This window comes from Puccinia triticina, chromosome 6A (genome assembly GCF_026914185.1).
Source record: "Puccinia triticina chromosome 6A, complete sequence".
Lineage (NCBI taxonomy): Eukaryota > Fungi > Basidiomycota > Pucciniomycetes > Pucciniales > Pucciniaceae > Puccinia > Puccinia triticina.
This window is the reverse complement of record NC_070563.1, coordinates 7,025,383-7,053,299: the sequence shown is the minus strand read 5'-3', so window position 1 is coordinate 7,053,299 and position 27,917 is coordinate 7,025,383. Positions and strand designations below refer to the sequence as shown.

The 27,917-nt window shown below is 46.6% G+C and overlaps 1 protein-coding gene across 1 annotated transcript; it reads left to right on the top strand.

Annotated features, from left to right (window-relative positions):
* Nucleotides 1-1,056: 1,056 nt before the first annotated feature.
* On the top strand, nucleotides 1,057-27,917 carry PtA15_6A808 (uncharacterized protein; the record flags this gene model as incomplete). The annotated part of the gene is made up of 17 exons (XM_053170551.1): nucleotides 1,057-1,294; nucleotides 1,405-1,758; nucleotides 1,858-1,896; nucleotides 1,984-2,032; nucleotides 14,655-14,750; nucleotides 14,843-14,858; nucleotides 14,957-15,178; nucleotides 15,324-15,424; nucleotides 15,525-15,541; nucleotides 15,680-15,733; nucleotides 21,072-23,420; nucleotides 23,490-24,676; nucleotides 24,779-25,529; nucleotides 25,621-25,983; nucleotides 26,048-27,392; nucleotides 27,477-27,557; nucleotides 27,638-27,917. 17 exons carry the CDS (start codon nucleotides 1,057-1,059, stop codon nucleotides 27,915-27,917), a joined length of 7,542 nt encoding a protein of 2,513 aa, XP_053021731.1.

The following is a 27,917-nucleotide window of genomic DNA, read 5'->3' as shown; positions in this document are numbered from 1 at the left end:
AGGCAGCTCTTATATCAACATTCTAGGCATAGCTTACATCATTACTAGTGTAGTAAAATCTTTACCTCCCAAGCTCTATTTACCCCTTTGATTAGTTCCACACCGGACTAGGAAGGATGTGGAGGGACTCAGGTACTTGAGGTGATCATGTGATCACATGATCTTTTGGGTGAAACACCATTAAAGATGGGGGCTTCACAAAAACCACCTGCTTCACCACACCAAACCATTGGAAACAGAGGACATTTCTTGGAATTGAACCCTCAAATTCAAACTGCAGAGCAAATTTCCCATCTTTGTATTCTCCACAAATTGATCCCTGGGAGGACAAATTTTGGCCAGAGCAGAAGCAGAAAAACACAGACCAATCAAACCAGCAACCTTTCCAAGGAATTTATCCCTGCACAGATCAAAAAGAACCCAGAGGAGCTCTGGAATCGGGAGTGGGGGAGCTGGAAGTCTTTTGGATAGAAAAACAATGGTATGCCTGGGAAGCAGACAGAGCCCCTCATGACCGCGGCGCCTTTCCCTTTTCTGTTGAGGCCCAATTTTGATAAAAAGGCAGAGACACAAAATCCAAAGGGCGGAACTTATAGAATGAAATGAAACTATTTTGTGGAACGGAGAGAGGTAACAACACTGTGGATTGGATGACAAGGATAGGACCCGGAAACTGGTGGGGCTTGGTTTGTAGGGGCATCAGCTCATGTGTGACCGGCTGCTGTGCCGAGTGTCAACCCGCGTTGCGGAACAGGTATCATCAAATAGCACAAGCCTGAGGACCCACCGATTTACATCAATAAAATGACCTTTTGGCAAAATGTATTCAAAGGCGGATCCGAGCACAGCAGGGCACAGCTAACCAATTGAACGTCCTACCAAGTTTCAAAGTCCAAACGAGTTTTAATGTGCATTGTTGAACTGTTTACCAAGTTATTTTTAGGAGCATCATATTGATAAGGATCCCATGAGATTCAATCCTTGCCTGGTAAAAAAGACCAGCCTTCTTGGCCCCAAGTGCTCACTGCTAGCCCACGACCAATCCATTCACCAATCATGCGGGTTTCTCATTACTTACTCGCTTTCGTCTCCATTAATGAGCTCCAGCTCATCATTGACACCAACGCCTCCCTTGGTGGCTTCAGATTAAGACTTTGGCTCCAAGGTAATCCCCACAGGGACTTCGTACAGGATGTCAGGGGCTACTGGGACGCGCAGGCCGAATCATCCGCTGGCAACACTAGCATTCAGCCAAGCTACTGGAGCGGTTTCGTGCCCCACATATTACGGCCAGGTACCTCCTCCCCCAAAGGGATTCGACTCTTGACCGGTTCCTCCTATCCCCCACTTTTCAATCTAACCACCAATTCCTGACCTTTTCTGACTTCTATTCCTTAAATCCAGCTCGTACGGTTACGCATGAAGAAGCGCTTTCCTATTTCAAAAATCAATGCGGCCGTCCATTTCTACAAACCCCTGAAACCACTAAACTTGTGCAGAAAGTATTAAAATATCTTCTGCACGACGAATCCATGTCTCTGATACATCTAGAGGAATGGTGCTCAGTACTTGCCTATAAAATTGATTCCCTTCGGGGAATCGGAGTGATTACCAATTCGATTCTCTATACTTTTCACACACTCCTTCTGAAGAATCTCTATGATAAGCATTTCACGAGTATAATCAGTGCCATGGTGTGCGGCATTTGGTCAAGAACTGTACCCCCTGAGACAAATCTAATTGACCAAACGGGGCGGAGTGGGTTATTATCTGTATTTACAAATGATTCCGTTTTTCTTTCTGGAATACGACATTTGACTTTAAGTACTAAGATCTTATCCAAAAAACAACGTTTAGAACTCAATCCGCCCGAGCTTGATCCAAGCTCTGCTTTTCGTGAGTCATGAAAAACATGTAAACATCGGAAAACAAAGTAAAACTTGCATGGTGATCCTTATCGTGTTTTATAATCTACCTTCTCAGGCAAATGGGTCCAAAATGATTTCAAGAAACATTATGGCAGTGAACCGAGGTTGAAACCTCTAAGAAAGGCAATAATGCAAGGCAACGCTCGATATATTACCTACCACCTGGACCAAATCATTCAAGAAATCTTCTCCATTCACCCAGCAAAAGACATATCTCCTGGAACTAGAGTAGCTTCCATAAATGTGCTCTTTCATTTGCTGCATGCAAATCATCAGCATATCAAACTGCAAGTCATTCAACTCATGCAATCACTGGTAGAGGACAAAATACAAAGATTTTTATTCAAGCGCGAAGTGAAAATCCTAAAAACTTGGTTGCATTACTGCCACATTGACCCTGCTACTGGCCAGGTTCAGACATTTCTTCCAGTTCTCCATGAATTTGATGTATCAACCTTAACAATGCCTCCTCTGCCTCCTCTCCAATTGCCCTCAGTCTTAAATCCACAGTAGATTGTGTGTCCATTTTACCCTAGCAGTTTATCAAATATCTCTAGTGAATTTTACACTCAAAATTTCAATTTTGTATAAAACTTTTAGATGTAGCTGCCTTGTTTTCAGGCATCATTCAGTTTTTATTTGCAAAAATTTGGCCCAAAATAGTCAGTCACTTTCAAATTTAGTTCAAACTTTTTTCTAGTCTTCAGAAGGCCAGGTTGCTCAAAATATAATTGGGCCCAAAATTTACCCATTGTGAGTTTAGAGGGGATTAAAATGTAGAAGAAATGTAATTTAAATTGGCATAAATTTGCTTGAAAATTTGTGATTAGGATGGTGCCAAGTGTGGGATGCCACAAGTCTGGATTCTGGAAGGTTTACATGGGCAATTGAGAAGGCCAGCCATTTAGCTGGAAACTTCAAGCCAACTTGGGGAAATTGGGTGCAACTCCCTCCCGGAAGGAGGATGATTTACCAATATGAAACAACTTACAAGGAATATTTTTCAGGTTTCTTATTGAGCCATCTCATATTCAGTCTTTTATGCTAAATACATGCCACTTATTTGTTTGCCACCTCATACTCCCCACTAGCTTAACAAAGCCACTCAAACGGAGGTCCGAGGGACCAGCGCGGAGCGCTCTCCGTAGGAGAGGCTTACTTGCTATCCCTCAATTTTGGCAGGAGCAGAAGGGATATTCAGTGCAAAAAATAAAAAAATAGCCCTATAAATTGTAATAAAAACAATAAAAGAAAACTGAATAGATAGTCTTGTAGCCTTGATAAATGCGCGAATTTTGACCCCTGTTCCAGCCTCTCAATCCAAAGACTGCACTCCCTAGTGGCAAAAGTGTTCAGGAATCTGGTCAAGGCAGCAAAACAAAATTCCAAACCATTTCTTAAGTTTGGAAGATCCATGTGTGGATCCACATTTGGCCAGAGGGAAGCACAGTGGTGATCTTAGCATTGTACATACAATGTGTCAATTTACATACAACCCAGAAAGCATTCAGATTTTTTGGTCCACAAGATCTACAAGCAATACAGCCTTGTGAATCCTTGTGCAGATCCATTTCTTGAGAAGTCACTCTTCAAAAATTTATTAAAAATACATTGATGGTGATACAAAAATTCTGAGGAGACAGACTTGTAGAGGAGATGTCAAAGGGTCAGAAAGGTGTGGCTCAGACCTTTGGAGGTGCTGGGGGCAGAGCTGTTAAAAAGTTAAAACACCTTACAGCCATTGGGTACTTTCTGCTCCCCTATGGAATTGGGGATAATATGCAAGTCCCTCCCTGTGGGAGGGGCCGCTTTGCGGCCAGCCACAGCGAGCCTCCCACCAGGGGGACTTGTGTTAAGTTAGTACTACCCAATATCCCTGCCACCTGGTGGTGGTGGTGGGGGGGGGGGGGGGGGGGGGGGTTGAGAATCTTAGTGGGGGCTGGCCTCAGGCCAGGATGTTGTTGTGCAGGATTAAGATTCCAATCAGCTTCATCACCTTTCCATTGGCCCATAATTGCATCCACCCGCAAGCCACTCAAGAAATCCTGTGCATCATCAAACTTAATAATTGGCTCCCAAGTTAATGTACTGCAGGTACCTCAGGTACCTGTAGAGGCTACCTCCCGCATGCACCCGCCAAGGGATGCTGGGTGTGGTGCTGGGTGTCCATTTTTGAAAAAAAAACAGGCCGTACACGTGTATCAATGGTCATCTTTAATTGTATGCCTGCTCATGACTGACTCTCAGAAACACTGCAACTGTTCCGATCCGTGGAACGGTATTGGTTGGTATTGGCCCAAAATCCGGGCCGATAAACTGGATTTGTATCAACCGGACTGGCCGACACGATCCACATTATTGATGTCAGGTGTATCAGTCCAATAGGTCCAATACACCAGCCGGGGTCTTTGTGGATCAGGACTACTGATCCGATCCATGTAAATACCAGTGTGTGTTTTGATACTCTCATGTGTATTGGGTTAGGGCTTGGATTGACTGGGTATAGAGGAGCCCCAACCCACAATATGCATAAACATATGCAAATGCACCTGCCTCCTGCCCAGGGGACAGCCTCATTCCCTCGGCTGGCTAAGGGATTGAGGCTGCCTTGCTCCACTCCCCCAGTTCATCTTTGCCAGATGGCCCGGCCTCTATCTTCCCCCCACATTCCGGAGACTCCCTCACGTCCCCCACCCCGCCAATCAAGCCGTTTGACCACCCCAGTCAGAAATGCCAACTACTTCCGACCTGACAAGGATACTTGACAATCTTTAGTCCGCAAGGATCAGCCCCCTTTGATTCCAGCCATCGAGTCGTCTGAAGGCAACGCAAGCCCGCCAGAAAAGGCTAGTTAAATATATAAATACAATATACACAAGGGTCAGCCTAAATGCACTCCAACCTTTTACTTCATGTACTCTAAATGTCAACTTTTTACTTCATGTACTCTAAATGTGAGTTCATGGAGCGGGTACTCCAAAAGGGGTTGGAGTACCGTGAAGAGTACGCCAAGCAATATTGGAGTGCAGACAGCGGGACTCCATTGTGATTGGAGTACACAGCCATGCACTCCAGTGGCTCCCAAATTTGATGAGTGCCTCCATCAATCACTCCCCTAAGTTTGGAGTACATTCTCCCAGCACTCCACTTATGCTGATTTTCCTCCACACACCGGGAGTGCAGACCTCAGAGCTCCAGGTAGATATGGAGTACCAGCACCCATGCTCCAATCACCGCACCCATTCTTGGCCCCTTGGGGCAGTGACCATTTTCTACATTCTCAAAAATCAGCCAAAGAGACGCACTCGTATCAGATTCCACTCATTGAATCCCACACTTGCACACACCAAGAAAAATGTTGGCCAAAGAAATGCAACCAAACCCAAGCGTCACGGTTCCCAACACTGGCTCAAACACCCCATCAAACACTGGTGATAGCATCACGGTGAGTCCAGAAGTTTGGGCTCAAATGCAAAGCTTGCTGGCTTTGCTTCCAATCCAACAACCCCAAAAACAGGCGAACCCACCCTCAGAAGCTGCAGCTCCCTCACCAAACGCCATTCATTCTCCGGATCTTGCCGTTCGTTCTCCGGATCTTGCCGTTTGTTCCCTGGAACTCGCCGTTTGTTCTCTGGATCTTGCCGTTGCTTCTCCGGATGCCCCAGTTCCTTCTGGGGATCCTGCCGTTTCTTTGCCAGAAGATCCCACCATCCCTTTGCCGCATGTCCAGAAAGAGGAGTTCAACAACAACGATCTGGGTGACGATCGAGAGGATCAAGTTTCCAGCGCTCAAAACAAAGGCTTGGATTCTGACGCGCCCGTCCCCGAAATCATCAATGATATTAATGAGTATGACTTTTCCACCGGTGGTGTGTTTCTTTGATCTAATGTGACGCTAAGTTGGGCTTTTGTGCTGATATTGTGTCAATATAGGGCCGTTGGATCCTCCCCCTCGTGCTTGGTTCACCTCCATGGATGATTTGGTCAGCTTCTGTCAAGCTTGGGCCAAGAACCACGGATACGCTATTTTCAAATCCAACTCGCACCCCGGGAAAAATGTCTACATCAAGTGTGATTGATCCGGTCGATTCCGAGGCACAATCTTGAATAAGTCTGGTCGTAAAACTGCCTCAGCCAAGATAAACTGTCTTTTCCACATGAAAGGCTTGATCCCTACTAGTAAGAAGCTAATTGAAAAGTTTTGGACGCTTGAGGTTTTACAAGGAACACACAACCATGGCCCATCCAATGGTGCCTCAAGTCATTCTGCGCACAAACGGCTCATACCGGAGCAGTTTGATGAGATCCGTAAGCTTTTGCAAGCTAATCTCAAGCCGGCGCAGATCTTGTTACAATTGCAAACTTCGGATAACAAGACTTATGCGACCAACAAGACAATTAGTAACGCGTTTCAGAAGATTCGCCGTGAGGATCTAGATGGCCGGACTCCAATGGAGGCTCTATTGGCTATCCTCAAGGAATGTAACTGGTTGCACAAAGTCAAGGTGAACTCATCCGGTGCTGTTCTAAACCTGTTCTTTGCGCACCCGGGTTCAATTCACTTGGCCCGTATCAATCATCATGTTGCGCTCTTGGATTCAACATACAAGACCAACCGATACAACTTTTCTCTTCTCCATGTAATTGGTCAGGCCGCAAGCAACCGCTCTTTCTCTATTGGCTTCTGCTTTATGAAGTACGAGGACAATGAAAATTACCTCTGGGCGATTAATGCTTTGAGAAAGCACATCTGGCGACCACAGCGCGTACCTCAAGTCTTTCTCACTGATTGTGAATCTGCCTCACAAACAGCTTTGGCCACAGTATTCCTGGATTCTCAAGCAAACTTGTGCACTTGGCACATCAACAAGAATATTACAACAAACTGTAAGAAGTACTTCCTGTCAGGATTCGGGCCCCGGCCCGAATGGCCCGGGTACAGCTCCTGGACCTCCCACCTTGGAGATTGACAACCCGAACCTCCCCTCATTGATATCACTCAGCCACACACTCAACCGTAAGTACAGCAAAAACTCCTGTATCACTGAAACCGAGGTAACCAAACCGGTTAATGTTCCAAAACTAACCAGTCCCTTGCCATACCGCTCTATTCAGCCAAAGAAGACATGGACCAAGAAACCAACCAGATTGGTCAGGACGACACAACCCTGCTCCCCGATCCGGACCAACCCAGCCAGCAACCAAGCGCCCCAAACGCCTTGTAGGGCAAACTCTGGACCCTGTGACCTAACCAGACCAAACTTGTGCGTACTCTCTGAAGCCACATCATCGAACACCTCGGGTATAAAAAGCCTAACCTTTAGCCCCCCCCTTCTCTCTTTTTTCCTCAGCTACCGTCCACTTCCCCTTGACCACACACAAACTCAAATCAGCTCATAAACCTTTTCCATTACCTTAGCTCAGACCAGCCTTCTTCAACACCTCCGATCCACTCCAGTCTCATTTCTTTTCTTTTATCATCAGCAGCTTGCAACGACCTCGTACCGCACTTGTGCCATTCTTGGACCTTTCCTTCTTTCTATCTCTCAAACACATTCTTGTTCTCATAATTAGCCGTCTCACCTAAAAAACCGTTATCTTAGTTGCCTACCACTGCCCTTAAGGTACAAATTGTCATTTGTTTTCTTTTTTCTTACTCTCTCCTCTCATGAAGATCACCATGAGCTGACAAAGATGAAATTACAACCCTTAAGTCTCATTATTCTCACACTTCCCCGCGGCGAAAACAAAACCCGCCTCCCTCAAATCAAAAGCGACTTCTCAAGAAAGTAAAACTGACTCTTCCAGCGAAGCGAAAGAGGCTGTTAAAAACCCCAAAGACAATTGGGAAATCTTCATGTCACTTTGGTCAGGAGTTACAAACGCAAAAACGCCCGAGCTTTACAAAGAACGGTTCGAGAACCTGAAAAAGCATCTCAAGAATTGTCTGGCAGTCTTGAGTTACCTCGAAACAAATATAATCCTGGTCAAGGATCTCTTTGTTGTTGCCTGGGCTTGCCAATACCCCCACCTCCGGAATCTCAATACATCACAAGTTGAATCCGCCCACACCTACGTGAAAACCTTCATCAAAAACTCAACTGGAGACCTGCTCACAGTATTCAACTCCTTAGCTCATGCCGTTGACACACAGCTCAACCAAATTCACGAATCGCTTGGTCGAGATACCGTCAAGACTCTGGTGAATGTCCCAAAACCTTTCATCCCGCTCCTTGGCTGCATATCAACCTTCGCAATCACAATGTGTCTTGAACAATATGAAAAATTAGCACATCTTCACCCAACTGACCCGTGTTCCAACACCGTTACAATTGGAATTGGGATCCCTTGTGCTCATTGGATCTCTGAGATACTTGGAAGCAATGATGCTTTGTCCCCAGAAAATTTCCATTCTCAATGGAATCTTAAATACAATCCAGAAATAACGGTAAGCAATTGATTTTTCAAGATGTGGATTTCACAATTACTAATTTGATCCATTCCAAAGCAAAACAAAGAGTCTGAAGTCGACTTAGATGATGAAATGAAGAAGCTGACAGTTGCACTGTCTAGCAAAGATCCCAACATGCTTGCAAATATTCTTGAGCAACTCAATCAAATCATTGCTGGGACTCACATGGCCGTCCCAATACAAGCACCTGAAGCCAAAACAAAGACAAAAGGACGACCTGATTTGAAGAGAAAACAAACAACTTCAACGAAAAGGAATCCGTCAGCCTATGAAATTGTTGAAGCAAAACTCAAAAAGGATCAGATCGCCCGGTCAAAGAGGGCCTCAAAGGCCCCTGAACGACTGTCAGCCTCGAGCGCATGAGACTACAGCACTCATGCGCCATAAGGCGACCATAGAGCACCTAGCGCAGCAAGGAGAGACCTCCCCGCGCCAGGAAGAGCGCGAATTGAAGCGCAACTTGGATACTAAATCTATTGAGACTAACCGCTCTCAATAGAGAATAGTCATTCCCCTTACATTAACCTTCTTATCTCCTAGGGATAAATGAAAAGGTCTAAGCGCTCAGAAGCGCGCATAAACCACTTAAAAGCCTAAGGACCTCGAAGCGAAGAGATCCTTAGATTAGATTACCCAGAGAAAAGATTCAGGATTAATTAGTCTCATCCCTACCAAGCCCAAGCAATTACGAAACTAGGTCGTGATTGGGGCTTTATATTCCTTTCCTCTTTTCCTTCTTGCCCTCTTTTCCTCTCACTTCTTCATCTTTGTACTCCTTTTCCTAAATCCTTCTACTCAATTGACTTTTGTACTTCATATCTGTCTACCTCGAGCTCCATTCTATTTCTGTTAACTATCATCCGAAGTCCTTGTCTGCTCGAGTTTTGTATTCAGTGGTAGTCACAGAAGAGACTACCCCTGACAACGACAGTCCAAGAGAATCAGAAAAACCAATACCACCGACAAAGAGGCCGATACCACCGACAAAGAGGAATTTGATGAAGAAAACAAAGAAAACAATGAAGATAGCAATGATGGTCCATTGGTTTCTGAGACGGGGCAAGACCTTCCTGAGTCTAGAGATGATGAGACCGGGCAAGACGTTCCTGAGTCTAGAGAGGTGAGTTGCTATTTATTTCATTGCATAGAACAACCCTGGGCTGATAATCTACTGCATTATACATCTGATCAGCCGAGTTATACCAAGCAGATTCCACAACATTTGAAATCATGTGTGAAATCAATCTTCAATCCTTTGGGTGATGGTAATTGCGGGTTCCGCTGTGTTGCAAAAGCGCTTGGGTACAACAACGATGGATGGTTCCGCGTGAGGAACGAGATGCTAGGAGAAATTGCTGCAAAAAAGGCTCTCAACACAGGGTGGAGCACTGCCAATTGAAACAATCATCAACGGCCTCAAGGTGGAAAACTTGAAATCAAAAATCAAACGCGAAAACTGGCTTGATAAATTCTCTCACGGTCAGATCCTCGCCAATGTGTACTGACAACCGATCTGCTTCATCTCATTAGAATCCTGCGCCTCTTTCCTTCCTCTAAGAACTGGCCCCGGATCCAAAGAAACTGAGCCCGTCTATCTTCTCTACGTCAACGGTAATCACTGGGCCTTGGCCCTTGTGGAGGGGGAGGACGGGGTCAAGCCAATCCCTCCTCCCATCTTGGCCACCAAGAATACGTTGAAATGTGCAAAAGCCTGGTACAATTATGTCCAGAAAGGCGTGGATCTCTATCAGGACAAGGCGACTAAGGCGACTTGAAACTCTTTTTTTTCTTCTGATTTTCTTTCCTTTCTGCCGGTTTCTTTCCTCAGTTGTGCCATCACTTTTCTTTGAAAAGGTGGAGTAAATTAGAGGAATGAAAAAGGTTGTGCAGGTGTGCACTCCACAAAAGGTAAAATTTGGAGTACACTCCAGTGCACTCAAAAAAAGAATTTACAATTTGGAGTGCACTAGAGTGCACTCCAATTTATGTTGAACCCACTGGATTGTGAAGCCAAATTAATTCACTGAATTGTTGGAGTGCTTAGCCATGCACTCCCTTTTTTCTGGAGTGCATGGCTAAGCACTCCAACAATTCTGCAAATTTTGGAGTACTCTTGTCAGTACTCCAAATTATGTGGAGTTCTCCTGTGGGCACTCCAAGTTTTTGGAGTACATATCTCTGGCACACCAAACCTTTTGGAGTACCCAACACTGTAAGCCAAAAAGATGGAGTAGATGAAGTAAAAAGTTGGAGTGCATTTAGGCTGACCCTATACACAAAGTAAAGAGTTATACACAAAAAAACCATGGGGTAAAGAATTATACACACACAAAAAAAGCCCTGCAATCCCGGATCGGATTGTACCGGTATTGCAAGACGATCCATGATGTGAGCTGAGTATGTATCAGTTTGACATATCGGATCGCCCCGGCTATTCGTTACACTGCCTTGGGAAAACTGTGGAACAAAATTAAATCTGATCCATGGTATTGCCGATACGATCCACAGATTGGAACAGTTGCAGTGTTGCTCTCAGCCCCAAACACTCTGATCAATAATGTGTATTAAATTGAGTAACACAAATCTGAACTGATCAGCACTTTAATTATCTGAACTGATCAGCACCCATTACCCGGCACTACATTACCCTGAGATCTACATACTGGAGGGAGGATTCGCCAAGTACTTTTCTCATTCTCCACAGCACTGTGATGGTAGCCACGTGCGAATGGACGACCCGACCCATCGAACTGATCGGCAGACGGATCTTAATCTCTTTCGCACTCGTGAAAACTCCGTGTTCGCGAGGACAAAGAGTTACACTTACGGCGATAGCAAAATCTTGAAGCACAAAAAGGATCCAAAGTTGACCCTGGGAGGAAACCGATTCGGACTTGAAAATAAATCGAATCCGATGACTGGCGCAGGAAAGGAGAACGCTCCGGCTCGGAGCAAACTCATTGAAGAGGACGACGACGATGATGATGATGAGAATTACGCACAGGCGTCTAGCCCACTCTACATGACCATCAACGCGGCAGCCCACGCCAAGGGAGCTAACTTGAAAACGCAAGGACGATCAATCAGCATGTTGGCCAAAGTCGAGCAAAATCAATCCACAAGAGGTGTCGCAGGCCGGAAGCCTCTCGGTAACAAGACTCAAATGAATCGGCTAGCGCTGGATTGAGCAGGGCTTCTACCGGACAACTTTATCTAATGTATCAGATGCTTGTGTTTAGACTGCATCAACAATCCTCTCTCCATCTTCTGTTCTTATTCTCCCTGCTGATTTCCGAAGCAAATATCAGCACTTTGCTCTACATACACTAATTTTCTACATCGCTCCATCTACTCTACTGTTTCATGACGATCAGCTTTTTTGATGTTAGTATCATATTATATTATCGCTAGACGCCATTCCAATTCGATGTTCGAAGACCAATTATTTATGTATCCACAATCCTAATTTATGCCCCTTTCGAATGTATCCCTTTCTAATCACCCAAAATCATAATTATGCCAATTTCCACAAAATCAATACTTGTATGTATACCTTACACTGAATAATCCAGTCACAGTAGAGTTACTCATGTACCAAGTGGGAAAACTTATAAAAAAGATTGTAGGTATCAGGTTGCCCTTTCATTATACAGTTAAGCAACCTTGTGAGTTTTTGTAAACTATTATTTCTCTGTGCTGCAAAGACAGGAGGGCAGCAGTCTGGAAAAAAGCATTCTCACATGAGTCTCTCTTCCCCCCTTCTGTCTAATTTAACAACGGCTATGGGGAATTGTCCAAAAAGCCATCGGAATATGCCCTCCAGTGAGGTCTTTTGTCTAAACTGGCATGATACTTTTGATTGCTGAGGTGTCGCAAAGTCTTTAACAAACGGGGTTCAAAAGGGAATCAGTCAATGGTTAGGTTACTACTCAACAGGGAAATTGACACTACCAGAAGGTCAGTCAGGAAAGCTGAGCTGAACCCATGGAAGATGATCAAGTAAAATGTAGTGGTAAAAAATTATATAGACAGGAAAATCAGCTAAACAGGAAATGGTTCAGACCAAGGTATTGGGCAAAGTGGGCAAGATATAGTTCAAAACAGATCATGTCAAGAGAGTGTTCAGTCTTGTGTGCAAATTCTCAATAGTGAAGGAAAACACTTTGTTGAAGAACTGCTTAAAATTATGGTCCACTGGCTCCATTAAATCCCCAGTGAGTTCAATTAGCAATGACTTCCTGTGATTCCGGAGCCAAAACTCCAAGTAAACCCAAAGAAGAGGGCTCCGTAGTAGTACTGCTCTTTCATTTTGATATTTGTTGTTTTTCATCCTCTTGTAATGCTTTTTTGATTTTTACTGTATTCTTCTTTCCATTGTTTGGCTTGACTTGAGGACTGCAGCGGCACAGCCGCCTTGGCCTCTAGTTATAATTTAAACTTAGTTCCACTTTTCTATAACCAAGCACCAGGGGAGATATGTTCCCACTCCCCAGGGAGTGCCTTACCGTAACTTTTTTCCATAACTATGCACCCGGGTACCTGCCTTCTGGTATACCTGGGTACCTGCTTTGACCTGCTTTAGCGGGTGCAGGTGCGGGTGCGGGTATCCAATTTGAGTGGAATTTTAAGGTAGTACCCGCACCTGCGGCGGGTACCTGGGTACAAAGTGCCATCCCTACACCAAAGAGTGGCAGAAATGCAGTCTTCAAGTTTTGAAGCCTGTAGTTTCAACGCTGGCCATTCCAGCTACCGGACCTTAGAAGCTCCTCCATGACGCCAATTTTTAGAGCTCTCCCTCCATCAATCAACCCACCGGACTATTTTTGGTGGATTTTTGAAATGAGTCAAGGCCCCTGCGGGAGGGGCAAACTTAACACAAGCATACCCTCCTTGGGGGAGCGTAGCAACCTCTGAAGGAGGGACTTGCCTCTAAAGTCGCATGTCTGGCCCTACAGGATTGAGCCAAATGGCAGGGAGGATCCTACGCTCCCCCATTTTCCCCAATATCACCCTCTAGACTTCCAATTCTCTCCTTGCCTTTGGCACCATTACAATCACCATCTTCTTAACTTATTTTCCCCCACTTCAAACTCTCCCGTATCCATCCCCCCTTGTAAGAAATGTCCTGTAAATGTTGTTACATGGTGGATTTCTGTACCCAATCCCCCCCTTTGAGCCCGCATGGGCTCAGGGAATTTCAAATTTTGAGCCCAAAAACCGCTGGATCACCACTCCAGAACCACTTCACAGTAGGTGGAGTGGGCTAGTACTTATGTGTGTCAGATAGGTAAAAAACTGGGAAATGGAAGCTGAGATTGCAGGCTACAAGTCTGTCTACTCAGATTTTTTTTAAACTAAAAACTACATTTTTAAAAACATTTTGAAAAGAAAATATGTGTTTTTTTGCCAGAAATTCTCGAGTCTGTAGGGCCAATGGTGTGACTTTAGAGGTATAAAGCCTCCCCTTCGGAGACGCGAGACGCTTCGCGCCTCATCGGAGCGGGAGAGGCTTTGTTAAGCTCGCGGGAGGGGTGGCTTCGCCACCAGCCAAACTTAAGCTCCACCCTGCTCCCAACTGAGCTACCACCCGAACCACCACCCGAACTCCGAACTCCGACCTCCCGCATGGGGAGGGACTTTGATAAATTAGATGTGTACCCGGCTTGCAACACCGATCATCACCATCTTCGAACTCTCCAACTAGCACACCTTCAGAATCACCACCAGCAGGGCCACCAATCCATCACCCTCATAACGCAATGAGAGAGAAACCGGCGCTAAGTGGTCCGATTACTACGCTAAACTTCAAGAATTTCGTCAGCAGATGTGGGCCCATATTCGCTTTCCAAGTCGGTCTTCTTGAATTTGCTCGAGTTACCTAAGCCTATCGGATCTCTCCTGTTCCACTCACCTCCCCGCTTTGCATTTCTGGACTTCAACAGGAGGCTGTCGAGACTGTTGTTGTCTGGGAAAATCCTTCCAAAACTACAGCTTGTGCATGCATGTGGGCATGGCTAGGTAAGTTTCTCCCTAAATGTGTCTTTCAGTTTTTGTTTTCCTTTTGGAAGATGTATCCAAGAACATGTTATGCTTTCTTCATCAAAGGAGAAACCTATCATTGACCGCAAGCTACGCCTTCTTTTCCGCAACAAAAATGCACACATCTGATCAATTACAGCTCTCAATCCAGTCTATTTTATCCTGATACCTAACTTCATCCTCATTTGGATTTTGCTTTCAACTCATTCTCAAAGATATCCGCATGGGATGGGGGAAGATATGGGAGCAGATCCGATAAGTGGTAAACGTATTTCGGATGAGCCTGTCGAGGGATCACCAGAGTATGTTTGGTTTATTTTCCAACTTCAAAACCGAGATTAAAAATGCTAACGGTTAATTATCACTCCTTATTGATCGCATCAAACGCCCTCAAACAATTCAGTTACCTGTCGAATCTAGTTAGTACTATCGACGATTTGAGTCACATCCTTCCTATTGGAATTACCTCGTGTATACTGACGCAATCGTGATACGAACTACTCATTTTTTCCCCTAGCAAAACATTCAAAATATGATGGGAGATGTGACGAATGGGATAGACTATGTCAAACAGCACGTACTGGTTTATCTGGATTGGTCCGACCCAAAGTGCACTTTAAATATCCTGCATGCAGCGGTAATCTCGTCCATCGGTCTCGCATTACTGGGTCCCTTTATCCCTTGGAGGTTTGTCCTTCTCGTCGGCGGGGAAGCTATGTTCATCGTTAACCATCCAAGGGTTCAAGCTTTGCTCGCACAACCTAAATCAGCTTGTAGTTCCGTGTAACTCTCCGGATTTCAATATCTTGCTCTGCCATCAGCCCATCCCGCGGAATGCGAGGATTTCGTAAAGCAGCATTCTGCACTAATTGTAACAACATTAGTATTTTACCACACTATCTGTTTGTATCGAAGTACAAGGCATGTCAGATTTATTCTCGATAGCTGACTATAATGCCACCGAGTGTATCCTACATGTCTCAAGGTGAATCATGGATGTGATTGCGTAACTTGTTGTTAACGATGGCCAGCCTTCAGAATACCAGACATATTGAGCGTCACAACTGATGGGACTGAGGTGAAAGAGCGATGGACTCAGAGAGTAAGTACACTAGGCTAATAAGCCCAAGTGGACTGGAATGTTCAAGAACAAATGGGGTAGAGTTCCTTTTAACACGACCAATGTCAGGCTATGGCTAAGCAACAAAACTTGTGCAATTTTGGACTTCTGTAACTTCAGTTTTCACCCAGAGGCCAGGAATCATTGAGAAAAATTCCACAGAATCAAGCATTGGTATGTTCATCAGAAATTCAAGAAGAGGCAGCATCAATAACATCTTCACTGCAAAAAAAACTTGGTCAACTGCTTGCAGTTGACATGCAGGATACTCACGCCAAGCTGCCATTGTAACTCCACCTGAATGCACAAGTGTCTTTGTTGGCACAGTCACTGTGCAAGGTGCACAGTGACTGTGCATTAAAGCTTGGGTTGAGTCAAACCTTGAGTAAGGCTGGTGTAACACCACAAGCTTCCTCAGAGTTACCGCATGTCAACTGCTCACAGTTGACACAGTTTTTTTTGAAGTGCTTTCCTCTTCATCTTTTGATATATCAACATACTTCATGAGTCCCAGTTCCCAATAAAAAGTGTTAAAACTCGATAATAACACCTACCAAATCTCACAAAACCCTTTTCTTCTTCTATCTCAGCATTGCACTTTGTTTGAAATTTTTCTAGAATGCTTGAAACAGAGCATTTAAAATTATGTATATCCTCATGATCAACTGCTTCCAATATCCCCCAGTTTTCCAGTATCCAAGTTTACTGAAGACACAGTTTTCCATGACTGAGAAAAAAAGATCAAGGGTTCCCCCTGTAAATACATAAAAAGAGAAAAAAAACACCAAGGGTCACTGTGAAAAACTCCATCCACGAGCCAAGCCATCCTAAGCCCCGCCCACCCACAATCAATCACTGCATACCCCCCGACCTACCCCACGCCGGTTTTTATGCCGTCCCCAACAGGGCCCGGAATGTGGACCGGTACATCCAGGTGTGTGAGCGTGTTTTTTGCGGTCTTGAATGAGTGAGAGAGAGAGGTGCTTATATTGAGATCACAGGAGCGCTGGACCTGCAGTTGGCGGACGACCTGCGGATGCGCGAGGTGGAAGAGGACGCGCTGGGCGCGGAGCTGAACACGACGCTATTCCCAATCCTGCTCAAACTCAAGTCAATTGTGGCGCATTTCTGTGCATGAGCACAAACGGGCAAGGCCGCAGAGCCTGTCCACCACTTCTTTGAGCAAGTGATATCGATGCTACGGCTTTTCTTCAAGAGGATCGGAGAGCCCCTGGCACCGTCGCCAAGTGGCTTGCTGGCCTGCTCATTGACTTGACTAGATACACCATTTGGCTCGGACCCTCGGCTCCAACTTTAACGCTATTGCTACCAGCGTCAAATACAAAATGGCCCAGCTCTGCAAGCTCATTGTTGCTAATAAGGACTTCACACTCTTGGTTAATAGCCCAGTGCTCAATAACCAACTCATCGTCTACTTCCTTGCCTGGGCCACCAGCATCCATCAAACTCCGCCCCCAAGGAACTCAAATACCGATCCACATTTTCCTCTATCAGGCCCTGAGGTTACATTACAGACTGTCAACGCGGAGCGCCGCAGAGAAGCTCAACTTGACACACTCCTGCGGAACAACACTGTTATTCTTCACGCTCCCCAACCAACTTCATTGCCTTCCCAAGAACCACCAAGTTTTCAAGATCAACACAATGCCTCTGGGTTATTGGGCCCTGCCCATTCAGCACAGGGAGATCAAGCAGCCAAAGCATCCTCAATTGTTCTCCTGGATAACCTTTCTACTGAAGCCTGCCTCTGCGCCATGATGGCCATCAAACAAACAACCCTTGTTTAACACTACAATACAACAATGATTATGTAGAATCTTAATTAAAGATTTTCCTTCAACCAAATTTTGATTGTGACTCAAATTTTTAAGACACCAAGATTTGTTGGGGTGAAGTGTACCTATGACTTCCTTGCTGCTGGGAACCATATAAATCACAGTGAATCACACTGCCTTGAATATTCATCTTGGACAGACAATGGGATTTTTTTGCTGAGGTGATTTGACTTGAGAGGGAAGGTGGTTGGTTGAGACCTGAGGGTACAGTAATGCAGCCACCTTGTATACAAATTTATTGTGAATGAGAGCATTCATATTTTTTGGGTTTTTTTTTTGATGATTTTGGGGAACTCAGCTCAGCCAGCAATTGCATTGGTCTGGGCTAACGGTCTAACCCCAGGTCAACAAACCTCAGGCTTGATTTCAGGTTTAGGCTTGCTAATGTTAGCTAGCCTAAGCCTGAAATTTAGCCTCAGGCTAGGGCATTTCTGACATCAGTTAGCCTGAAGAGGACCCAAAAAATTTGTCTGCCCACTTGAAATAGCCTTGGTCAGCTAACCTGCCCACAAAGCCAAGCTTACTTGACCTGGAAATTAAGTAAATGAATGTGAATGCTCCTACAGTTGATAATTTGGAAAACTGTAAAACATGAAGGAGAGTTTATTTCATCTGCTTTGAGGCTGATACAAAAAATGTAATTGGCCTAAGGAACCGCCAGGCAGTGCCAGGTGTGGTGTGAGGTACTGAATTTTGCATGCAAAAAAAGCAGGTATCCAAGTCTCAAATGTAACTTTGAGTTTGCAGGGGCAAAGCCGCCTTGGCCTCTAGTATTTTCCTAAATATCACTCCAAATAATCTTAATGGGATGTGAAGTCTCTTAGTCCTAAGTCCATGATGTGATTTCTGTTCTTGTCAATGTCCAGATTGATTTTGAGTCCTGTGACTGGATCACATGACCCACGTTGTCCAACCGGATAATCTTTCAGTCCACACTCTGGTTGGATGAGCCCCGGGTCACACAGTCAAAAGTGCGTTCCGTGGACCTGCTTTCCCCATTGTGCCACCCATCCAGGACCCTCACCAGTTGCATCCCCAATGTGTGAGACCTGACAGGACCCTGGAAACCCCCTATAAATGGGGGTAATGTAAAGTTTAGAATTTTGCCAAAATTCATACATTTTTTGACTTGATTCATAAACGTTTCATGCCTACACTCAGGGGATTTTCCAGTTTTCATACATTTTTAATGCCTACCATTGCTGCCAAGGGGGGGGGGGTTGGGAGTGTCAAGACTCAGGGCCCGCCTCAGAGCAAGAGAAGCGCAAGGAGCGCAACCCTAACCCCGCAAGGGGGACTGGTGAGCCCGCGTACTCTTCAGGTCCATGCATATGCATGAGACTCTCAGACAGTTGGAGTAGGCTAAAGCTGAAACACTGTTCCTCTTTTTCAGCCACGTCAACAACAGACGGAGTGCCACAGCGATCCAAGCAAACCGCAACACCAACAAGGTTAGTCGGAAAGCTGGATTGTCATAGCTAGGCTGAGTCATGCTGACTAGAATTAATAATTCATTGCAGCTCGCTCACGACCAACGCCAACCCAGACCAATACGGTTCCAGCCTCACCAAAAGGATTACCAACCCCAAAGCAGGAGGTAAGTCCATCGGTGCAGAGTCCTTAAGAGAAGCCAGAAGCTAACCAAGAGCTAAACTCTGGTTCAGACAGCAAAAGCTCCGGCGATCTCGCAAGTCGTATCGGCCCGTGTTAAGCGCTCTGCCAAACGATCACAAGTAAGAGAAAACAAACTTATAGCTTCCCTCTTGGGAAGTCCAAGGCACTGACATAAATAATAGTTGCTCTTCATCAGACTATCTAGTCTAGAACAGGCAGAAACCTTCTGCTCCTCTTCTCTATTATTTCTCTTGTCACTAGACCTAAGCCGGACCGTGTTCCGCTCTTAGGTACATTGTTTTCCTTTTCTATGTCTCTGAGTATGTCAGATAGACCGCACAAGAACTAAAGCAATGCACTCTTAGTTCCGTGAAATCCTTTAGGGGGGTGGTGCAAAAAAAAAGTCTTGGGGACACCTGCAAGGTGGGGTACCAAAAGTAAGGGCCTGTGCTTCAATTTTGCAAAATTTCCACTTTTCTTGTCCTCTATACAAAAAAAGAAAACAATAGGAGGGTTCAATTGTTGAAATTCTTCACTTTTGGGCTCAAGAATGCCTTCTGGTGATTTTCAGCTTGAGTTGTAAGAAGTGTTGAGGGAGATAAAATTGGTGAATTTGAATTTTGATGCCCTATGCCAATGGTATAGGCCCTAAGACAAGGTGTGCTGCTGAGGGGGGGAAGGGGGCTTTTCTGGTGCACTCTCAGGAATTTCATACATCTTGGTTACTACCCTCCCTCACCCAGGAAAAATTTCATACACTTGAAGTGCTTACCATTGAGGCCAAAAAAGCGCATTCATACCATTTTGGGTTTTTGCCAAAAAATTTATACATTTTCATTACCCCCATTTATAGGGGGTTTCCAGGGTCCTGACCTGACTACCTTGACCGCAACGTAGCACGACGTCCTCTTGTTGCGGGGTCGCGGCGACCATCCGGGCGCGTCCCCGATTGGTCGCCATGGGCCCTGAGCAGACTCAATGGAGCCCCAAATTTGGGGGCTATTGACTCGTACAAATACTGGAATTCTACCACACAAACAGCCTTGTCTTTTTCAAATTCAGGCCTGCAACCTGTATCCGGTTTATAACACAACAATTGGTTGGAGGTAATCCTCGTGTCTGTTTGCATGTCAGCCCCTGACACAATTGTTCGTGCAGCTGGTTTGTAGCATGGTAGAGTGTGCACAACAGGTAGAAAAGTTGCATTTTCTGCTGGTGGTGCGGTGCGATCGAAAACCTGTTGGTTGTGGTCCTCGGAGCAGGATTTTTTCGACTGGTGGCGTGCCCCTCTCTTCGCTTGCTCTGCTCCCATTCCTAACCCCCTTCCCCTCGCCCGGCAGAGGCCCCTCCAGCGGTTTAATACATAAACCCGCTCGTTACATACACATCCCCCCCTCCCTCCGAAACCTGGTCGCGCCTCCCGACACCACAAACTGGCTAGCGGCCTCTCTCGATCATCCCACCCACCACGCCTTTGCATATTACAAATAGCCATCTTGCTGCTTTGGTGTCCCCTTCTCTTTGACTTGTCGATCAACCACCAATTTGGGCCGGGCCTTCCTTCGTTCTAGTTGACCGGTTGTTAGATAGTTTCTTTTTTTATCTCTTCTTCTTTCTGTGAAAGATGACCACCCGGTAAGTCCCGTTCTGTATGTACAGTCATCAGCATCACCCTCTTCCTGTCCTCCCTTATCCTCCCCCCTTCTCTTCCACCCGCTCCCTGCCCTTGTCCGGATCACCATGCTCACTATCCGCCCCGTGTTTTTTGATCCTACATGACGTCATCCCCTCTCCCCGCGCTCTGCTGTTTATGTATGTAGATCCAGCCTACATATATATTTGGATGCATACATACCCTCAACACGCGACGAGCTGCTGCTGGGTGGCTAGGAATCCACCAGCGGCCATCAGCCGCGATGCTTTGTTTCCCTTGATTTCCTTCTGCACTTGCCGCAACAGGAGTAAACCCGTACCCCCATCCTTCCTCTTCTCCGGGTATGACTATACTGACTTTCTGAACTCCTTCTGCTCTGCCAGCTTAGATCGCCTGCTACTCTTGCTCGATACTGGATCAACACCATCGGTCCGTCTCACTGCTGCCCGTCAGCTCGGCCAAATCGCTGCGCAGACCATCCAACATTCGTCGACATCGTTCGTTTCATCCACAAGTCTTACGCCTAACGTGGGCCCATCGATCACCCAGGCCGATTGGCGCGGCGTCGATGGCGAATGGCAAGAAATCGTCAACCTGCTCAGTCGGATTCTGCCCTATCTTCGATCGAAAAGCTGGGAGACGCGTCAGGCTGCCAGTGAAGCTGTCGACGCAATCTGCAAGGCCGTCGGAATCTGGGATCCTACCCCCACAGAAGTCCTCAGTGACTCCGCCTCAAACTCTGATGAAAAGCTCTCATCAAGCACCACTCAGAATCTCGAAGGCCAGAATGCTCGACGCGAAAATCTTCTCACCTACCAAAGTTTCAAGCTGGATGCCGTCTTGAGCGAGGGTATCATTCTTCTCGCATCGGCTGGCAAGGAATTTGATCACCAATCCAACCATCTTCGTTCGGGTGAGAGCCTAATAGCAGCGCAGCGCGACGTGGCCAATAAGCTCGGGCTCGGAGGATTGGGTCCGATCGACTTTGAATCAATGGGTGTTGATGACCCCATGCAAGAACAGCAGCAGGAAGTTCAAACTCAAGAGTCTTCGCAACTTTCAACCCCCAATCCTCATCGACCTCAGGGCCTCACTCCAATTTCAATCGACCCCCGCCAGCCTCCTCGTGCTTCTAGTGACTCCTATACATGTGCCACACCAACCGCAGAGGCAGCAGGACTATCCACACTGGGCCTATCCCAGTCTCCCCGTTCCAATGTCTTCAATCAGCCCGCTCACTCATCCTATCCGCCAGCCGACGACCCTAGCTCAGCCAAATCAACTCCTACCATGAGATTTCCCCAACTCCCTGCCACCGCACCTGCCTCTGAAGCTGAACTATCATCCCAAAACGTGGAGGGATTGTCGGCCCGTGAACGTAATGCACTCAAGCGTAAGCGCAAGGCTATCAGTAAAGGGAACGCAGGGCCGATATCAACATCTCTATCCAGCTCTGCCAACGCTGGGATACCCCCGAGTCCATCTGAACCTTCGCAGACCCCCAAATTTCGAATTATTGAACAACCTTCTAACTTTTCTGATGACCCTCATGGGCGCGTGGCCGTGCCCTCATCTCCATCCGTGTATCAACCCGGCTCACAAGCAGATCCCAACAATGAAGATCAATATGCAAATTCCGCTGCTCAACCAACTACAAGCAACAAGGTGATCATTGATCCAGGCGCCAAAGCTCAGGCTCGCAAAGCAGCCCTTGGTCATTCAGGCTCTCCTAGTGGCGGTGAAATCAATGCTGTTGCCCCTTCTCACACCGCCAATACGACTTTGTCTTACGAGGCGGGGAAATGGCCGTTTACATCCTTCGTTGAGATTTTAATGATCGATCTGTTTTCTTCCCAGTGGGAGTACCGTCATGGCGCGGCGTTGAGTCTCATTCCTTTACTCAAGATTCAAGGCTCTGGCGCAGCGAAATCGGTGGGCGTCACTCGCTTACAAAATTCGGAGCAGCATCAACTATGGATGGAAGATATTGGCCTCCGATTAATTTGTCTACTCAGCTTAGATCGGTTTGGCGATTACGTGGGCGACCAAGTGATTGCCCCTGTTCGAGAGACTGCTGCTCAAGCTATCAGTCTCGTCGGCCGGTATCTCGATCAAAGCGGCGTGCAGCATATGCTGTCCATTTTCCACCAAATGGTTGAGCAGAAAAACGCTCGTTCTCATCCTCAGAGAGGTTACGCCTGGCAAGTCCGACACGCGGGGTTGTTGGGGATGAAATACCTCGTCGCCGTTAAAAATGATATGCTTCGCGTGGGTCCCAAGGAAGATCTCAATGATGCAACAGGGAGTACCTCTGCCAATGATCCAATACTCAAGCCAGAAGCCAATAATGGTACGGAGGAAGCGAAACCAGAGGTCTCAATGGATTCTGAAAGCATGACTGATGCCAACGTCAAGCCGAAAGTCCTACTTGAGCCTCAACCGGACCCTGCTGATTCTGGTCAGCGGGTGGTGTCCGACGAGAAATTTCCATCCGGTGCCTCGTGCACTCAACCTGTTACCCTCTTATCGATAATCACTTCAGCTGCTTTGACTGGATTGACGGATCAAGATGACGACGTTCGTGCTGCCGCTTCCGGTGCACTGTTGCCGGTGACTGATCTCATCGTTGAGCTTTTACCAACGAGGCTGAACAAATTGCTCGAAGTGCTATGGGACGCCCTGGGTACTTCCAAAGATGATCTCTCCAGCTCCGTCGGGAACATAATGGATCTATTGGGTTCGTCGCCGTTTTGTCACACATCTTTAGTACTTCTGCTAACTTACCTTTTCATTTTCTTTCTTCTAGCAAACCTTATTACATACCCAATTGTTCTTGGTCAATTATCGCTTGCGCTTGGTGGTCATACTCTTCCTTCTTTAATCCCACGACTATTCCCCTTTTTCCGCCACACCATCTCCAATGTCAGACTATCAGTAGTCAAGACGATCCACGTCTTTTTGAAGATGCCCAATCTGCCGGTGCGTGAATGGGTCGATGAGCGTTTGTTACGCTTGACGTTCCAAAATCTTCTAGTTGAAGAGCGATCTGACGTTCGCGACATGTCGCATCAAGTATGGATTGCAGCAACTAGCGGGTTGCTGGTCTCAACACGATCCGCAGATCTACTGCTGAGCTATATCCAACCTCACTTGACCGGTTGGTTTGAATTGATGACAACTCCGAGAACACGCAAGCTCAATGCCTCCCTCTTCTATACAGCAACTCGCTATGCCCAGCCAACCACTGCGCAGGAGTTGAGCATGGTTTACAACGTCGATAAACCCATCATGTCTCAAGATTTATCTCTAGTCTCCACCGACGATATTTTGCGCGGAAGGTTAAGTGCTTCGAAAGCGATAGGTTGTTTAATGTCGCAATTGACTCGGTTCGATCAACTCGACTTATTCGCCAAGCCTTTGTTAGATTCCATGAAGTCCGATTTCGCTCTTCCCAAGTTACTAGCTTCAATCACTGTCGAGAACTGGGCGGAAGAGTATCGTGCAACTAGCGACGAACTGAAAACGGCCAACCTTGGACAATTAACCGCCATACAGCCTCTGTCAGACCAGCTTCGGAAATGTTCATTATTTGCAGGTACCAAGTCAAGTCATGCCGAATTGGATTCCCTTCTTATCGGTACACGTAAAGATATTGAAGGCCTACTCGCAACCTTTGCCAGTCTTGGCAAAGTACCCCCTGAGAAAATCCCTCAATTCCCATCGGATCCATTTACGATCGAGTACGCCTCACACGTAGTGAACAATGATTATCCGAGTTTACTCCCATTGTTAGGCCGAGCAAATAAAAAGACGGCTCTAGCAAGTCTTGAGGACCGCAGGCGGAAGCTGCTACATATCATTAGCATGTATGAGAGGGACAAAGTCGCGTTCGATACCCAATTAGATGCTGCCGCTGCTGCCGCAGTCGTTGCCCTCCGTGAAATTCCTGGAAAAATCTCGCCAGTAATCAAGGGCTTCACTCAAAGTATCAAGGTTAGTCATCCGCTCGGCATTCTGCACACTTGAGAAAAATCACGGCCATCTTTTATCTTCAGCACTATTAACTGTGGTCGTCACATTTTGCTTGTTTTTTAGAATGAAAATGTGCTCGAGCTTCAAACTCGTTCCGCGAATGCTTTGGCTTCTTTTGTCGACGTTTGTACTTCTTCCGAGTCGCCAGTCAAGAATGATCCTACGGATAAAATCATTCGCAATTTAGCTACTTATCTCTGTCAAGATGAATCGCAAACTCCGACCTTCGCGAAGAATAGAAGCAATAAAGTGGGAATTTTCTCCGCTGAGGATAGTGGAATCCGGGCTCCCACCAAGAGTGGCCCAACTCACCGGGACAACCCTGAATCCGAGAGCGCATCTTCCCAAGCCAAGCTGCTGCGACGCGGCGCTGAACTTGCGCTGTCGTCGTTGGCTGCTAGATTCGGCGATGACCTTATTGATCGGATACCCAAATTGTGGCAGTGCATGTCCGAGCCTTTGCTGACACTGTTCAGCTCCAGAGACGTGGCTCAAGTGGACTCGAAGATGGAAAATGAGGCAGCGGAACCGAAATTAGCTCAAGATCTACTGGACTGCCTTACTGTCTTGCCTGCCGTTGCTAGTAGCTTGCCTTCTTCATCTGTGCCCCGTCTGGTCATACTATTCGAACCCTTGTGTCGTGCCGTCTCAAGCAAATTTGCAGTGGTAAGATACTCAGCAGTCAAATGTTACGCAGAACTCTGTAAGTTCTTGCCAGAAGAAGGGATGCTTCACTTCATCAACCACGTCCTACCTTTGGTCGGAGATCCTGTCAATCTGGCTCATCGTCAAGGCGCAATCGAGATGCTCTCCAGCAAGTCCAAATTTTCCCGGTTTGTTTAATTCATTTCAGCTGTCACTGACGCATCTTTTGGTCACATCTTTTGCAATTTGCGCCATCGTAGGGTTGGTTGATGTGCTCAGTATTAAGATTCTGGCGTACATCATCTTTCTGGTTGTCCCCGTATTGGGCCGGATGAGCGACCCTGATGACGATGTGCGCCACGTGGCTACCCACACCTTTGCCTGTCTGATCAAGTTGATGCCCCTCGAAGCCGGTGTTCCGGATCCAACTGGATTTCCGCCTGAAATGCTGGAAAAGCGTCAGTCCGAGCGTCAATTCCTGTCGCAGCTGTTGGGTGGTAGCAAGATCGAGGAATACAATATACCCATCAAGGTCAAAGCCGATCTCAGAAAATATCAGCGCGATGGAATCAGTTGGCTGGCTTTCTTGGCAAAATACCAGTTGCATGGGATCTTATGTGATGGCAAGTTCTTATCTCCTTATGATCCTATGGAAGATATCCTATTGACTCGCTTCACTCTGGACAGATATGGGTCTTGGTAAAACGTTACAATCGATCTGCATCCTTGCCAGCAAGCATCATGAACGCGCGGAACAGCACGCACTCCAGCCGAGTCCTAGCACCGTCCACTTACCCTCGCTCGTCGTTTGCCCCCCTACACTAACTGGGCACTGGGCACATGAAATCCGCACCTACGCTCCCAATCTGAAACCTCTGCTCTATGTCGGTGGTCCGCCAGAACGCATGATTCTATCGAAAAAGATCAAGAAACATGACGTCGTGATTTTATCATACGATATAGTGCGGAATGATATCGAACGTCTGTCCAAGTTTACGTGGAACTACTGCATTCTCGACGAGGGCCATATCATCAAAAATGCGAAATCGAAGCTATCACAAGCTGTCAAGCTCCTCAAGGCCAACCATCGTCTCATTCTCTCCGGGACGCCGATACAAAACAATGCTCTCGAGCTGTGGAGTTTGTTTGATTTCTTGATGCCTGGGTTCTTGGGGACTGAAAAGTACTTTAACGAGCGGTTTGGGCGGCCGATAAGTGCGAGTCGTGATGCGAAAAGCTCGTCAAAGGAACAGGAGGCAGGGGCACTAGCGCTCGAAGCTCTGCACAAACAAGTCTTGCCCTTCCTCTTGCGACGATTGAAGGAAGACGTGCTTGACGACCTCCCACCTAAAATCATCCAGGATTACTACTGCGAGCTTTCGCCCATCCAAAAGCGGCTCTATGAAGATTTTTCTAATTCCCAAGCCAAGCTTCAAGCCGAAGGATTGATCAAAAACTCCGAGCCTACTAAAGCTTCGGCCCAACACGTCTTCCAAGCGTTGCAGTATCTCAAGAAGTTAGTCAACCACCCCTCCCTCGTCCTCCGACCCGATCTTCCGCAACATCAGCCCATCCTTTCGAAGCTAGGGCCCAAAGGTCTTCGGGATATCAGCCACGCACCCAAACTCTTGGCGTTACGCCAAATCCTGCGCGATTGCGGGATTGGATTGACGACATCGACCCACCTGATCGAGACCGTTGCTGATGACGGAGGAGGGACGACAGCCAGTGGCGGGACGATTCCACAGCATCGAGTGTTGATCTTCTGCCAGATGAAGCAGATGCTGGATATCATCGAACACGACCTCTTCAAGTTACAGATGCCCAACGTGACGTACATGCGCATGGATGGCTCTACTGACGCGACCAAAAGACACGATGTCGTCCAAACTTTCAACTCCGATCCCAGTATTGATTGTCTCCTGCTGACAACTCACGTTGGAGGCTTGGGTCTTAACTTAACCGGTGCAGATACGGTGATCTTTGTGGAACATGATTGGAACCCCATGAAGGATTTACAAGCAATGGACCGGTTCGTATCCCTATTCTCTTGTCTTTCTATTGGTCGCGTTGATCGCTCTATCATGGCTGATAGGGGAATCTCTTTATTCTGCAGCGCCCATCGGCTCGGCCAAAAGAAAGTTGTAAACGTTTATCGACTGATCACTCGTGCGACTTTGGAGGAAAAGATCATGGGGTTAGTCTGGATGATATTTTTTTTTCACACATTGTTTGACAGGATTGTTGACGGATCATCAACATGATTGATATACTCAGATTACAACGCTTTAAGATGAACATCGCTACCTCGATCGTCAACCAACAAAACTCGAACCTAGGCGCCCTGAACACCGATCAGATCTTAGACTTATTCAACATCTCGTCGGTCGACGGTGGCGCGACTGGCCCGAGCCAATCCGACCCAAGTAGCAGCGGCCATCATGCGGGGATCGAAGGCCATGGGGGCAAGAAGAACGTGCTCGATGGACTCGAAGATCTTCCCCCCGAGAGCGAATATGAGTCTTTGGATCCTGCCAAATTCCTTAGTTCCCTCTAG